At 47.2% G+C, this 14,367-nt stretch overlaps 1 protein-coding gene across 4 annotated transcripts in view; it reads left to right on the top strand.

The window, feature by feature from the left end:
• Nucleotides 1-14,367, top strand: part of LOC147013533 (phosphatidylinositol 4-phosphate 3-kinase C2 domain-containing subunit beta-like) — an 89,786-nt gene that overhangs the window by 46,772 nt on the left and 28,647 nt on the right. For all 4 annotated transcript variants that reach the window (XM_085855398.1, XM_085855400.1, XM_085855399.1 and 1 more), the window contains exons 17-18: nucleotides 2,586-2,679; nucleotides 4,276-4,370. In XM_085855398.1, coding sequence (XP_085711524.1) covers nucleotides 2,586-2,679; nucleotides 4,276-4,370 — 189 coding nt within the window. The remainder of the gene's footprint in view (nucleotides 1-2,585; nucleotides 2,680-4,275; nucleotides 4,371-14,367) is intronic.

Here is a 14,367-nt window from a genome sequence, read left to right as displayed (position 1 = left end):
TAGTATAGACAAAGAACGATTTATTTTTAAGCATAAAATAAACATCGCCATTTTGATCTAATACTTCCGTGTTCATTAATAAATAAAATTTTGTTTAGAAGATGATGCACAATAATTTCTTCGACTTTTTTTTCCTCCATTTTTTTTTTTTTCACATTGATGCGCAATATCAAGTTTCGTTTAAATTGGGCAACGAAAAAAATTATTAAAAAATCAATTCCCGATTCAGTCAAGTATTCTTCGGGATTATTTGATCAATGCAAACAACCTCCGCGGTATAGTTCGCTGGAGCTATCTTCTTTTTTTTTTCTTGAAATGAGTTTTTTTTTATCAACCGCTGTCACAACAGGAACCCAACGGGTTCACGGGTCGCCTAGTATTTCCTAAATTGCTTCCTAACCATTTGTAAACCTGAATTAACCACAACTGACAACTGTTTCAAAGTAAATTGCTTAGCTCTCACTATAAACCTAAACTTATATGGGTTTTTATGATCCAGAATCAGCTTAGGGATCCAGAAAAAAATGGGGAATACATAGATTTTCCTCTTTACATTTAATGTTAAAATTATTACCCAAAACTTCCTGATGCTCAGCTATAATCTCTTGGAGAGGCTTTTGACATGGAACATACTGTATGTGCTATTTCCTACACTAGGAAAAGTAACTATCAATACCTAACTCCCTTAATAAAACCTCCATCTAAAACTTTTTACAAACAACCACAAAATTATTGTCTGCTTTATGTGCCGGAGCTGTAACGTACTTCTCATGCAGATCCTGAATATCCTTACGAACATTTAGCTTATTCGCCAATGGTTTTAACCAATCCTGGGAAAACAAGCCTCGACTACAACAAAACTTAATCCTGTTGTTCCAAATTTCCACAACCCTCTCATACCATGCACTAAAACCATTTGCAGATAACTAAACTTTTTACATATTTTACAGACATTCAGAAACGGAACCAACAATGGAAGATCTAATGTAACTCCATGGCCGAATCACTGGTTCCTGATATTTGGCTCCCATTTTCATAAGATCCCTGATGTCACTATTGCTAATAATATTCAAATCCCCAGAAAGCACATGCCCACATGGATCATAACAAAAAGGTGAACAGTAACATGGACATTCCATTGCTAAAATATCCCTAACTCCATCCATCCATTGGGACCATACTCTGTACAGAGCGTCGGTGCTGCCTAAGCAGTCTCCTTGGCAATTGGGCACAATCCTGGAAAGGTTGCCACTCCGACACAGGATACCAGCAAGCTGGTTCTCATTTTGCCGACCTCAGAAGGATGACAAGCAGAATCATCCCCACCTAGTAATTAATTCAACAGTAGAGCAGGGTTTAAACTCAGGATTCTCAGATCCCAAGCCCACCACCTTAACCATTAAGCCAACACCAGGCATCCCAAACTGCATTTATACTGAGAGTTTTTTTTTTTTTAAGACATTTACCATCATTAAATAAGAATTGGCCCACAGTCTTGGTGAAAGTGAAATGCTCTTGGTGAAAGCGCCCTAACTTTTTCTGTCAATAACTTATTTGTACTAGATTCCCTAAACATTGAATGTTGAAGAAGCTTATCCACTTGCTTGCTGGAAAACTCATTAATCAAGAACTCATTACTTGCATCACTTTTGGCAGGAGACCTACTTGTAAGAACCCTGCTGCAAAAAGCCTCCACTAATGGCAGTCAATTAAATTTGTTCAATCCAGACATACATTGAACCCTCTCTCTGGTAGTCTATAAATTTACTTCCAAATCTTGTGTCCCCCAACCCCTCGCACCCTGCACCCACCCTACCCAGTCACACCCAACTGCTCCTCGAATTCCTCAGATGTCACCAAAGTTGTGCACAGTATTCCAGATGAGGTCTCCTGTCGAGTGTTACACAACCTCTTTTGATCAGTAATTTTATTTTTCCGCCACCATCAAAGGTGGTGTACAATCACCCGTCTTGTGTCCCCAACCAATGGTGGATGGAGGTTATGTTTTCACCCCTTTCTGTCTGTTCAATTTGTCCTTTGCTTCACCCCTTTCTGGATATCTCAAAATGTTGTGTACAGATTTAGATGAAACTTGGTGGTCATGTTAGGTGTGTGACAAGGAAGAATTGATTCAATTTTAGTGAAGATGCGGATCCAATAATTTTTTTAAGTAAGTGATTCTTCACCATTGAGAGATGGGGCCAAAAACGATATATAGCACCATATCTCAAAACGTTGTGGACGGAAATCAGATGAAACTTGTTGGACGAGTTGGTTAGATGACACGAACATGCCGATTAGATTTTGTTTATAAGTCCGGAAGCAGATCCAGCCTATCAGTGGGATACAAAACGTAAACTGATCAGTCTGATGGAGGTATGTACTCTACCGAGTGCCGTTGTAGTTGCACCTATTTTGCATTTGCACTTTGTAGTTACTTCCCTTTGGCTTGGACACTGTGATTGCTATTATGAAATGATATCACTCCACTCACGTTTTTGTTTTCAATCTGTAGTGCTCTTGTCTGCCTCACGATACTCATTTCGATGTACTCGCTGAACAATAATTGCAATTTGTTGACATAGATTTCCAGACAAAGAAGTGAGGCATGCAGCGGTGAGAAGCTTGCGTCAGCTGACTGATGATGAGCTCATGGATTGGCTACCTCAATTGGTCCAGGTAAATATACTTCCCATCCCATGATTTGGGCTCAGCTGCTTTCGCATTATGAACGACATTTTTCACTTGCATAATTGATTCTGTCTTTTATTAAAAGCACATTTCCTCATGTGTTTCGCATAGCTTTGGCTTCATTTGGCTCACCGATTTTATTCTGGATCGCCATGAAAACAAATAACTAAATTGACACAAAATATTAATTATTAAAGCTCTGTGACACCATCCCACATTCAGTGGGATGGAATCACGGATCTGTACGGATTGTCTGTTGTGGCATACAAAGGGGAGTCAAAACATTTTCCCTTCTTAAAAAGATTCCGCCTCCATTGGAAAAATTTAACACTCATTGGAAATGACACAAAAACTACACAGAATACATCTTTATCGAGTTTTACTGATGCGGAATCATTTCTTTTTGGTTGGGGGAAAACATTTGGACGGTCCCTTGTAACTTGGTGTCAAAAATATTTGAATTTGTTACGATGCTGGAGAATCCAACAGCCCATTGGAACCATGAAAATCAAAAATATATTGGGGGGCCATATACTTATTTAATACACAAAATGGTAATGTTGACCCTTCTGTTTTCTCCCATACACTCAGCTTAATCATAATCATGGTCATTGCATTTCCCCCCTTCCCACTCCGCCATCCCCATACTCCACCCCCCCTCCCCCCACATACATTACGTTTGACTTCGTCAATGAAAGGGACTGAGACCTCTGCTCCACGTACTTCAAAAAAGGTTACAAAGAGTTACAAGGAACTTCAGTGCAGGAGAATGCCGTTAGGCCCATGAAGCCAGCATGATCCTGCACCATGAACAAATTACCAATTCCTGCCATAAACAGCAGAGGGCATTTCATCAGTGGCACAGCCGTGCCCTCGGCCAATGATTCTACCCCGCAGCCTTGTGCTGCGTACAAACGAGGAAGAGTAAAACAATAATTGTTAGCAATGGGGCTGGCAGGATAGCTTAGAGGTTCGCACACTTTGGTTCGAATCTCAACTCGGCTACAAACTATCATTGTGGTGTTTTACAGGCAGGGCGTGTGTGTGCCATCCCTCAGATGGACGTGAAGCGAGGGTCCCATCTGCCTGCATTAGTTAATGTACATTAAAGATCCCATGGTGTTTTCGTGAAGAGTAGGCGAACCATCGCCGGCACCCTCAACAAAAAAATACAAAATTCCTGCCCTAACCTCCCGTTCTCTGTTCCAAGGGAACGAAGTGCAAAAGGGTCAACCCCCAAGGGGGGTCGCTACACCCCTTGGCTGGGTATCATTATCAGTAGTAGTAGTAGTAGTGGTAGTAGTTGTAGTAGTAGTGTAAGCAATGATATGTGACACTGATAAATCATACAAGGAAATCATGACACAGGAGGTTTTAAGCCCATTATGCCTGTGCCACATCCACAACCCCAATACATTCACCTTATCCATGAGCAACAATGATAATGTACCATTGAATACTATACAAAAGTACTATGTGCCCTTTGCGATCATGTCTGCATGTGCTTCAGAGAGAGAGTTGCAGTAAAATGTTCTGTGTTCAGTCTCAGCAAGTTGTGGTGCTTGCGTGCATGTGCATACTTAGGCCTTGCAAAGTGAGTGGCACATCGACTCCTGCCTCGCTCATTTCCTGCTTACTCGTGCATCTGCAAGTGTACGTGTTGCACACCATCTCTACTGGTTTGTGAAAAGTTTTTATACTTTCTCCCCTCCCCCTTCCCCAACTCTTCCTTTCTAAATATTGTTGATGGAAACGTGCAAGTCCATGTGACCATTGCACATTGCCCCTTTCGCGTAATGGTCCATGGTACTGGTCTCTGAAGATGTCTTGCTGGATCGATGATTCATTTTGGTTAAGGCCTCCGCCATTTGAATTCATCCTTCCATGTGAGTGGTTAATCCACTCATGATGTTAATCACATGTAGGAATGGAAAATGCACTTATCTTTTTTGACTTCTTTTAAAATATATATTTCTCCTGTTTTTTCTTGTGCTTTTTCATGTATTTGTTTATCCATGTCTGCATTTCCTCTTTCTTTTCCACTGAAAGTTGTTCTTCCAACAAGTATTGTAATTTTCATTTCTTTGCATTCATGGTGTCCTTACTTCTTTAATTGGCCTGCATCAGAAAACAAGTCCTTTTGAGTGTTGATTGGTCCAATTTCCTGTCATTTATTTTTCAATTTTATAGCTCGCCTGTTCGAAGAACAGAGAGCTACAGCGATACCCCCGGCGTGAGCGTGAAAATGTTAAATTTTTTGTATTACGGAAAAACTCCTCGACGAATTTCAACGAAACTTGGTGGGGGGTTAGGTATGGTCCAAGGATCATGCCATTAGATTTTGGACTTGGTCGTCCCCCCCCCCAAAAAAAATTGTTTGAGAATTTATTTTTTTTTGCATTTCTACATGTTTTAAGTGATTTCCAACCCCCCCCCCCCCAAAAAAAAATGTTGGAGAAAAGAACTAACTGTCAGCATTGTTGACATCATATTTAATGAATAGGATATAAGGTTCACTTGAGTGACCCAGCAGTATTGGCGGCGGAGGTTTTGCACTCTCCCGAGTGCTCCCCCTCTAGTTTCCTTTCTAATTTTTCTATCGACCACATTTTTTATACGCCCGATTTTATATATTTATATATATATATATATATATATATATATATATATATATATATATATATATATATATATATATATATATATATATATATATATATATATATATATATATATATCGGGGCGTATTATGTGATACGGGTCGTCCGTCCATCTGTCTGTCTGTCTGTCTGTCTGTCCGTCCGTTTCTGTCCGCACTCTAACTCCCAAAGTTTTCAACTTTCACGTTTCATATTTGGTACATAGGTACAGATTGTGGAGACGGTGTGTCACGACATACCTTCATCATCTAAAGTGGTTGCCATGGCAACCGGGATGCTGTTTTCCATCCGTTCCTGTCCGCACTCTAACGCCCAAAGTTTTCAACTTTCACGTTTCATATTTGGTACATAGGTACAGACTGTGGAGACGGTGTGTCGCAACATATGTTCGTCATCTAAAATGGTTGCCATGGCAACCAGGATGCTGTTTCCGTCCGTTCCTGTCCCCACTCTAACTCCCAAAGTTTTCAACTTTCACGTTTCATATTTGGAACATTGGTACAGACTGTGGAAACGGTGTGTCATGACATACGTTCGTCAACTAAAGTGGTTGCCATGGCAACCAGGATGCTGTTTTCCATCAGTTCCTGTCCGCACTCTAACTCCCAAAGTTTTCAACTTTCACGTTTCATATTTGGTACATAGGCACAGACTGTGGAGACGGTGTGTAGTGACATACATTCGTCATCTAAAGTGGTTGCCATGGCAACCAGGATGCTGTTTTCCATGTCGTAGCACAATTCTGTATATACCTTCTTGTTAGGGCGTATATTGTGCTCACTTGCGCTCTTGTTACTGATTACAATATACAAATACATATATTGCTTTATAATTATACTTCACTGCAATGCTTTATAAAAAATATTATTAGACTCGTCTTTTAAAAACGATAAATGTATAAACAGCCGAGCATTGGGTGGCTTTGACACCAACTCTGGTTGAATATTAGACCACATCATGTACTAGTTAATATTCACTTCCACAGAACTTCAACACAGCCTCAGGTTTTCCAAACAGGCCTCTCTGTGAATGTTGTAATCCGATGGATGACTTCACCGAAACCGGTCACGATGCCATCTCATCGCATTGCCTATCGTACCTGCCAGATCACTATCGTCGCTGGAGCTTAAGCCATAGGTTATTAAAATTTGAGCAACATAGATTGGTGATTTCATCACCAGAATGGTACTTTATCATTGAAAGTTGCACTCTGACTTTGTTTTTTTCATTAAATTGGGAATTGTGTGAATTAAGGGTGTAATATTGTAACCTAGTGACCAAAATCCAAACTGGCATCAGCATAGTAAGAGTTGCTTCACTTGGAGTTGACATGAACACAGAGATGATAAACTTTTTATCATGGTAAAAATTGAAGGCGAATACCTATGTCGAAGTAAGAACAGAAGGATGTGCCTGAGGGGGAGGGGGAGAGGGAGGAGGTGGGGTTGGATGTAGTGGGTAAATGCATGCAAGAAGCCACTAATTTGCTTTGCTATATCACCATTACACACCATTCTCATCATGCACATAAGCCTTTTAATTACAATGTCACAGCTTGAAAGGAGGGTAAGGGGGGTCGTTTAAGGCTCACTCCCAAACTATCTGCCCCCACTGCCTTTTCACATTAGTATGTATGCTCTGCATTTAAAAGTAACTTCCTGCTGAATGAGCAAGAAACTTTTATTCATTTATAACATGTGTAATATTTTCTTGAGTGGGCCTGTTTAGTCATTCCTTTCCGAAACCCTTGCTCATGATGTAGTTTGAATCCTCTGCACCATAATAGGTTTGTCCATTATCTGCTAGTGTCATTATAATGAATGTGAAAAATACACTGATGTTTATGAGCGTCTTTGCGCAAGCTCCACGAGAAGTGTTTATCGATTTGTGTAAAAAAAAATAATTGACAAATTGCTGAATAAAGAACAGCAAGGGACAAGATGAGTGAGTCCATCAGAACATCCTACTCTCGATAGCAGAAACAACTTAGAACTTCCGGTTCTTGGTACATTCACACGTGATGCTGGTTCGAGCAGTTCCTCCCTCCAGCTCATAAAAAGCTAAGTTTCCAGACCAGATCTGTTGGGTTTTACTGTTTTATTTTTACCCTGCGCACGCAAAGCGAAAAGTGTGGTTAAGCAATTGTTTCACTTCTGGTCTGTCTGTCTGTCCTTCTATCTCCAAACATCAGTTTATGATTGAGGAACAACTTAATTTCAATTGAATGTTTTATTTTGAACATAAAGCGGAAAACGAATCTGCAGTTTAACACTACTTTGGCTCTGAGTTTGTCTCGATCACACATGCACAGAGAGGAGTGAGAGAATTTTATTTCCTCTGTCTGCCTGCCTGACAGTCAAACAAAATTGAAAATCATTCCAAACAGGAAATGTACTGTTTTTAACGACGTCATAAACGACAGCCACGAAGAACTAATGTAACGTGTTAAATAAGGTGATGGTAAAAAAAACGCTGCAGCAACGGCAGAAAACTTCTGGAATTTTTTTAATGTCTCTGCTGACAAAGTCGCCAGAGGCATTAATTATGTCTTGTTGTCTGTCCATCCATCCGTACGTCAGTGATAGGTTTTCGTTACTGCGATAAATTAAGAACGTCTGAAGGGATACAAGTCCAACTTGTTTTTTTTTTTTCAAAAACCTTTATAATCCTTATTTTGTTTAAATATTGTTGCTGATTTCGCGCCCGCCGGCGTGCTGATGGCCACGTAACTCGAATCGCGGCACGTCGCCCACCGGACGGACAATCCAGTCGTGACCCTCTCGGACTAACGCCGGGAGCCAGTCACGGGTGGACCTTTCGGTCTCACCGCGATCGAGCCAATCAGCCCCCGCGTGGGATAGGGTTGCTCGCCAAATTCGACCCACGGTACCCACGCGGAGGGTAGACCGGGCGATCGCACCTCGCCGCAGGTCGACTTCGGACACGGGCCACTGAAGCGACCCGTTCCGTACTATCAGAATAACCGAGCGGTGTTATCGTCGACCTCGACGGTTCGATTAATTATCGGGCGTATTCAGCCCACTACCAACCCTTTACGTGAAGCAAGATGAGGATTCAATGGGAGAAATGACGAAGCGAAGCGGGAGAACAGTTCAACACAAAGCACATTTATTCGCGGCACACGGGAAGCACACATTCAATTCCACCAAAAGCACACAAAAAAAGAAAAACACAATTCCATTTACACAAAAAGCAAATGTAAAAGCGAAAACACAATGCAGAGCTAATACCGACTACCGAGCACACGGCAACACTTATACAATTCTACTTCACAGACGGCGCCGACAACACATACCCAAAACCAAGGAAAAGAAATACCCTCAAGGATGAGGCGGGCCTGAGGCCGAGACCGGGTCGCGCCTACCCGTCTGGTGATGAGACGCGGAGTGGCGATGGCGCCCCAACTCCGCGGACCTCGCGGGCAGTGCCTGGTAGGGGGTGGGAAAGGGGCCCCCTTGGTCGCACTATCTCAGCGTGGGGGGAAACAGGAGGGGGTTGCTGATGCTCGGGGTATAGAGGATCTTTATTATGTGCGACGAGCGTCTCCACCTCGGCCAGGTCGCGCTGTCGGCCTCCCTCGGGTGCAGCTTCCTGCACGACGCGAGCACCCCCTCGTCTGGTGTCGCCGCCTTTCCACAGCTCGTCCCCTCCGTTCCGACTCCAACGCACACGACGAGCAGCTCCACCGCCCGCGAAGTCTTGACCCTCTGCTTCCGACTCTCCTACTCTCCGCCTCTGGACTCTCCGACTCTCCACTTTGGACTCTCCGACTCTCCACTTCTCCGCCTCTGCTGACTGACGAACACGGTCCTTTTATCCCCCCGTAGCTTCGCCTTTGACCCCCTCCCTTTGACCTTTCACCTCGCTCCCCATTGGCCTGAGAAAAAGTGGGCGTGAAGGCTTTTTGATCCACAAATTTGCATATATCGATCGTCCTGGAGGCGGGGCCAAATCGCCCCTCGCTCACCGATTGGACGGCAAAAAGTGGGCGTGTGTCGTTTTTGATCCGTTTTTGAAGCACAAAATCCGTGATTTTGTACACGCTGTTCGACGCGCGCCCTGCACGAGTCCAACACCGGTACCCACAGCGGGGCAAGAACGGTGGCGATGCTACGGTTGCGAGGTGTGACGGGAAGGTCGTGGCGGTTGTGGTGAAGCGGTGGTTGGTGGTTGATGTTGTGGTTGTGGTGGTAATCATGGCGGTTGGTCCAAATTAAAGATAGTAAAAGAAAAACGGCTATCCTGAAGAGTCGCAGCACGCATAAATGACATGTATTCCCACTAGACAACGGGTTCGGGCCTAACTACACATGTACTTACCGAGATACCTCACCTAAGGGACCTGAATGGTGGTTTGCGAATTTGGTAACCACAACACTACCCCCTCCCCTTTTTACAGACTCGTCCCGAGTCGTCAAATTTTTGTGTGCCATCATGTGTAGTTTTCCCCTAGTACATTTTACCTACGGATCCCTGAGTGCGACATTCATGGTATTCGTGTCCCCAAAATAAATAAATGAGGGCTGCGTAACTATCTAAACAAACTCACTCACACGGACGACTTAAATAAAATTGCCGGCGCTAAGACAAACATGCCGGGGGGCGCACTCATATGTACAGTACATCTTAACCTTAACTTACAAATTTTACACTAAACCATGGCCCAGGATCATTGAACTCTGCAAAAAGAAAGCAGTTAGCAGGGAGCCAGGCTGCCCACATGCAGTCTCTGGCTCAAACAATGCAGGTGACAGGGAACGTGGCTGGCTGCTCACACGCAGTCCAAGGCCTTCCCTTTTGAACTGAACGCAGTGAACCACAACGGTGCATGGGCTGCACAACGCAGTCTCCGTGCCAGCTCAAGTGGCACACGCAATGAGCACAACGAATGGATGCATGAACACAAACACGGTGCACGGGCCGCCACTGCAGGCCCGTGTTGTAGCTGCCAACAGGGCAGTTCTCGCAGCTTGCAAACTGTTGCCTTGATCCTGGCGCACATGGAAATGAACAGGGGGGGCAAAGCAAAATTTGAACGGGGCTGGTGAACGTGGGCAGTGGGCATGGCATGGCAAAGGCAGCAGGCAAACACAGCCCGCAGAAGAAGGCTACTGCAGGCAAACACAGCCGGCAGATGAACTGGCCGGCACAGGCCTTGACGCAAAACATGGCCAGCCGATGGCACAGGCCTTGCAGCACAGCAGCTGCAGACGATCCAGCCGGCACAGACCTTGCAGCAAAATAACAGCTGCCGATGAAGTTGGCCGGCACAGGCCTTGAAGAAAAAACAGCCAGCCGATGAAGCTGGCCAGCCTTTGCCGTTCAGTGGAGGTTGGTGGAGGGGGTGCGGTGGTGCTGGCCACTCGGAAGGCGGGCTCGGACCTACCTACCTGTCTCCCTCCCAACCTATCGCCTTTGCCTGTCACTGTACATACCCACTCCCTTAATTTGTCAAACCCCAATTTAGCCCCAACTTATTTTTTTTGTTGTTTTTATTTTTACTCCCCCACTATAAATCGTCCCCTAACCCCCTTTATCGTCCTTGTTCGGCTAACCTATCCTGTCACCTAGCCGACTCCCAACCCCTACGTTCCCTTCCCGGAGGGGAATAAGGGAGAGCTAACGTCCTGTGTCGAGGCCCAACGAAGCCTCAGAATGGCCTCCCCAGAGTTCGGCGATCTATAACCAAAGTGGGTCCAGCGGCCCACAACGACAGCGAGGGGATGGATGGTGCGGAGGGGTACATCTCCTAATCTACCCTAACCATTTAACTGTTAAACTACCCCGGGGCTTTCAACAAGCGCCTCTTGCTTAAACTATTGGTTCTATAAACCCAGATTCCCGTCGCCTGTGTTGGTGTCCTCACAATTTCGGGCCTCGCCCCCCAATTTTCTCTCCGTGCCCTCACACGGTCTCCTGGCTAGGACACGTGGCTCCCTTTGGCAGGCACGACCCTCTGCCGAATCTCCCGCTATGGCACCCCCGGGCACTACACTGCCTCCGAGCCTACCAGCTCCCTAACACTGGGGAGTGCCCCCCATGGCACCTTCCCTGAAACGCACACGTGGCAGGCCGGCCTCCCGGGCCCCTTTCCGAGGGTCACCCGTGCCCACAACACTGCCCACGCGGCTAATGGCGCCCCGGGCCCCCGCACCAAGCAGGCGCACCCGTGCCCACTACTCTATCCCGGCCCCCCATGGGCCCATGGCCTACCGCGGCCGACTGGCCTGGTGCCCGGGGTACCCACTCAGCGATACTCACCTTTCGCAGCCACGCTCCCAAGCCCGTCAACAGGGCTCCTGCACCCCTCCAAATGGGTTTCGAGCCTACATTCCCACCAACAACAAAACAACCTCCATTTTTCAATTTGACTAACCCAGCTAACTCACTTTACTCTGACCCCGGGGTCCCTTGGGCGGGAGTCACTCCTCCCCCCAATCACTCATCGCACCATGCATTCCCCATTCACTCCACACACACAGACCCGCTGGCCTCACTCACTCAACATGTACACGCACTCACCTCACAACCCACAACTCTTCAACACACACACCGCTGAACTCTGCCATCCTCCTAACTACATCCCCTAACTAACTCGTGCTCCCACGTCGTCCCTTAAACTAGTAGCACGTTCCTTTTAACACTACGTAGCTAAACTACGTCCCCTCTACACACTCACCAGTCTGTCACTGTCTTCAATGTCCCAAAAATTATTTACCAAACCTAAATCTCGCTGCAATCCCTCTAACTAATCCATTCCACGGACTCCATGAGGACTTACCCCTGCCCCATGAAGTCGGTCTAACTAAGCTAACCCTTCCCCCTAACTAGTTTCCATCCTGTGCCCAGGTCAAGGGGGTCTTCCACCCCTTGCCCAGGAATCCTGTGTACCCGAAAGTGAGGCTTGTTCTTTTTTTTTTTTTTTCTTTACATACGCAGCGCCAGCGCGGCAACTCAGAGCTCGCGCACTTTGCACCTGCCCGTGACGTCATGCAGCTGCACGTGTTCCTCGTCCCTCCTTGGACGGCACCATCCGGCAGAGATACCCCTCCTGCTGGATTCCAACCACACGTGCAGCCATGACGTCACCGTGCGCAAAAAAAAAAAAACACAAGCCCCACGTCTCGAGGGGTTCCCCACGCGAACACATGTGCTTTTGCCCTTTGGAGCTTAACACACACGATCGCGTGGAGAACCCGTCCGGTCCAAATCCGTCATCCTGCCTAAACTTTGTCCGTCCGCGGGATCGGCAAATCCACCGCGTGCGTTTCCGGACCGGGACTTCACTCTCGCAAGCGAGCACGTGGTGGTCTCGTGCGTTGCACAGCACGGACCGCGTGCTCACTGCTGGGTGAACCCGGCACGGTCCCCGAAACAGCTACAGCCGCTACACGGCTTTCTCTCCTTACATGTCGCCGTCGTCGTCGCCATTCCACACACGCACACCTGCGTGTTACGACGCACACAGTCCACTCCATCACATTCACACCGGGAGACGCGGCTGCGTGCTCCCGCATGCCAACCGACATCTCCCTCACATACCGCTCTCTCACACACACGGTCTCCCTTGCACACAGCGACCTTGCACACGGCCGTTCACTCACGCGTGCGGGGGCACTCACCCGCGGTGCCTCACTCGCACTCCGTGCCTCATCCACACACGCGGGGGCACTCACCCGCGGTGCCTCATCCATACACACGGCGACACTCACACACGCGGTCTCTTCCACACACGGTGCCTCACCCACACACGCGGGGGCACTAACCCGCGGTGCCTCACTCACACTCCGTGCCTCACTCACACACGGCGTGCTGGGAAGCACACACTCCGGCACACTCGCCACCACACGACTCACACGTGGTGCCTCACTCATACTGGCCGTTTCACTCACACACACGGCCTCACTCACACACGGTGCCTCACCCACGCACGGCGTGCTGGGAAGCACGCACTCTGGCACCATCGCCACCACACCACTCACACACGGGGTCGCTTCCACACACGGGGACGCACTCACACCTTGCACCACACACACAGGGACAACCACACTGGGGATTTGTGTCCCCACAAGGGTCTCCGGGGCCTCTACACCCCCCAAGCTCTCCGTGCACCCGTCCACAGCACTCGTCCCCTTAACCTCGCAAAGCACGACCGAACTCACCTGGTCGTGACTCGCCTCAAGGGGGCAGACTCCCTCCCCTCGTTCCTGGAGGAGGCCATCCAGGTGCTCGCACTGGGTCCCTGCACGGTCCGCCAGCTCACCCCCATGATCCTCCACTACCTCCGTGTGTGTGTGTGTGCGTCACTTACCCCGTCTTCCTCGTGTAGTCTTTCCTCTATTTTTTCTATCTCCCGTGTCTCTGCCAACTCTTCACCCTTTACCTCCCTTGTCTCAACTATTATTTCCTTTGTCACGGCCTTCATGCCCGCCTGCAGGCATCGGCCCATGTTCCGCGTCTCACCCCGGAACTTTTTCATTTCCTCCTTCATGTTTGTTTCCATGGTGTTTATTTTCTTGTTCATTTCGTTTTTCATTTCATTTGTATTTGTATCCATCTTTTCGTTCATGCCTTTCATTTCGTTTGTATTTGTATCCATCTTTTCGTTTATTTGTTGTGTATTCGCATCCATCGTCGTTTTCACTTCATTCATTTGCTTGTTCATTGCCGCCAGCATGGCGAATAGCTGGGCCATGTCGGGTGCGCTTGGGTGAGCCGATTCGGCAGGGGTTGGGGAAGGGTCTTGGTGGAGAGGGGGGGGGAGGTGTCATACACCGCGGCCGCTGCCGCACCCACCTCGGGCCCTGGGTTCAGTTGGGCGAGTCCGTGTTCCTGCACAAACAACATTTCCTGCTCGGGGATTCCATCCTGGACCATGGATCCTACACATTCTACATCCATTTCTAATACCCCCGGCTCCCGCTCGCCTTGAGACGCCATCTTGCTTCTCGTGAAGCGTTAATTTGCTCGCTCGTAATTTGGAGGGAATCGGGGG

This window comes from Eptatretus burgeri, chromosome 14 (genome assembly GCF_056783735.1).
Source record: "Eptatretus burgeri isolate ZD-2024b chromosome 14, Ebu_testis_v1, whole genome shotgun sequence".
Classification (NCBI taxonomy): Eukaryota; Metazoa; Chordata; class Myxini; order Myxiniformes; family Myxinidae; genus Eptatretus; species Eptatretus burgeri.
This window is presented reverse-complemented; position numbering and strand designations above follow the sequence as displayed.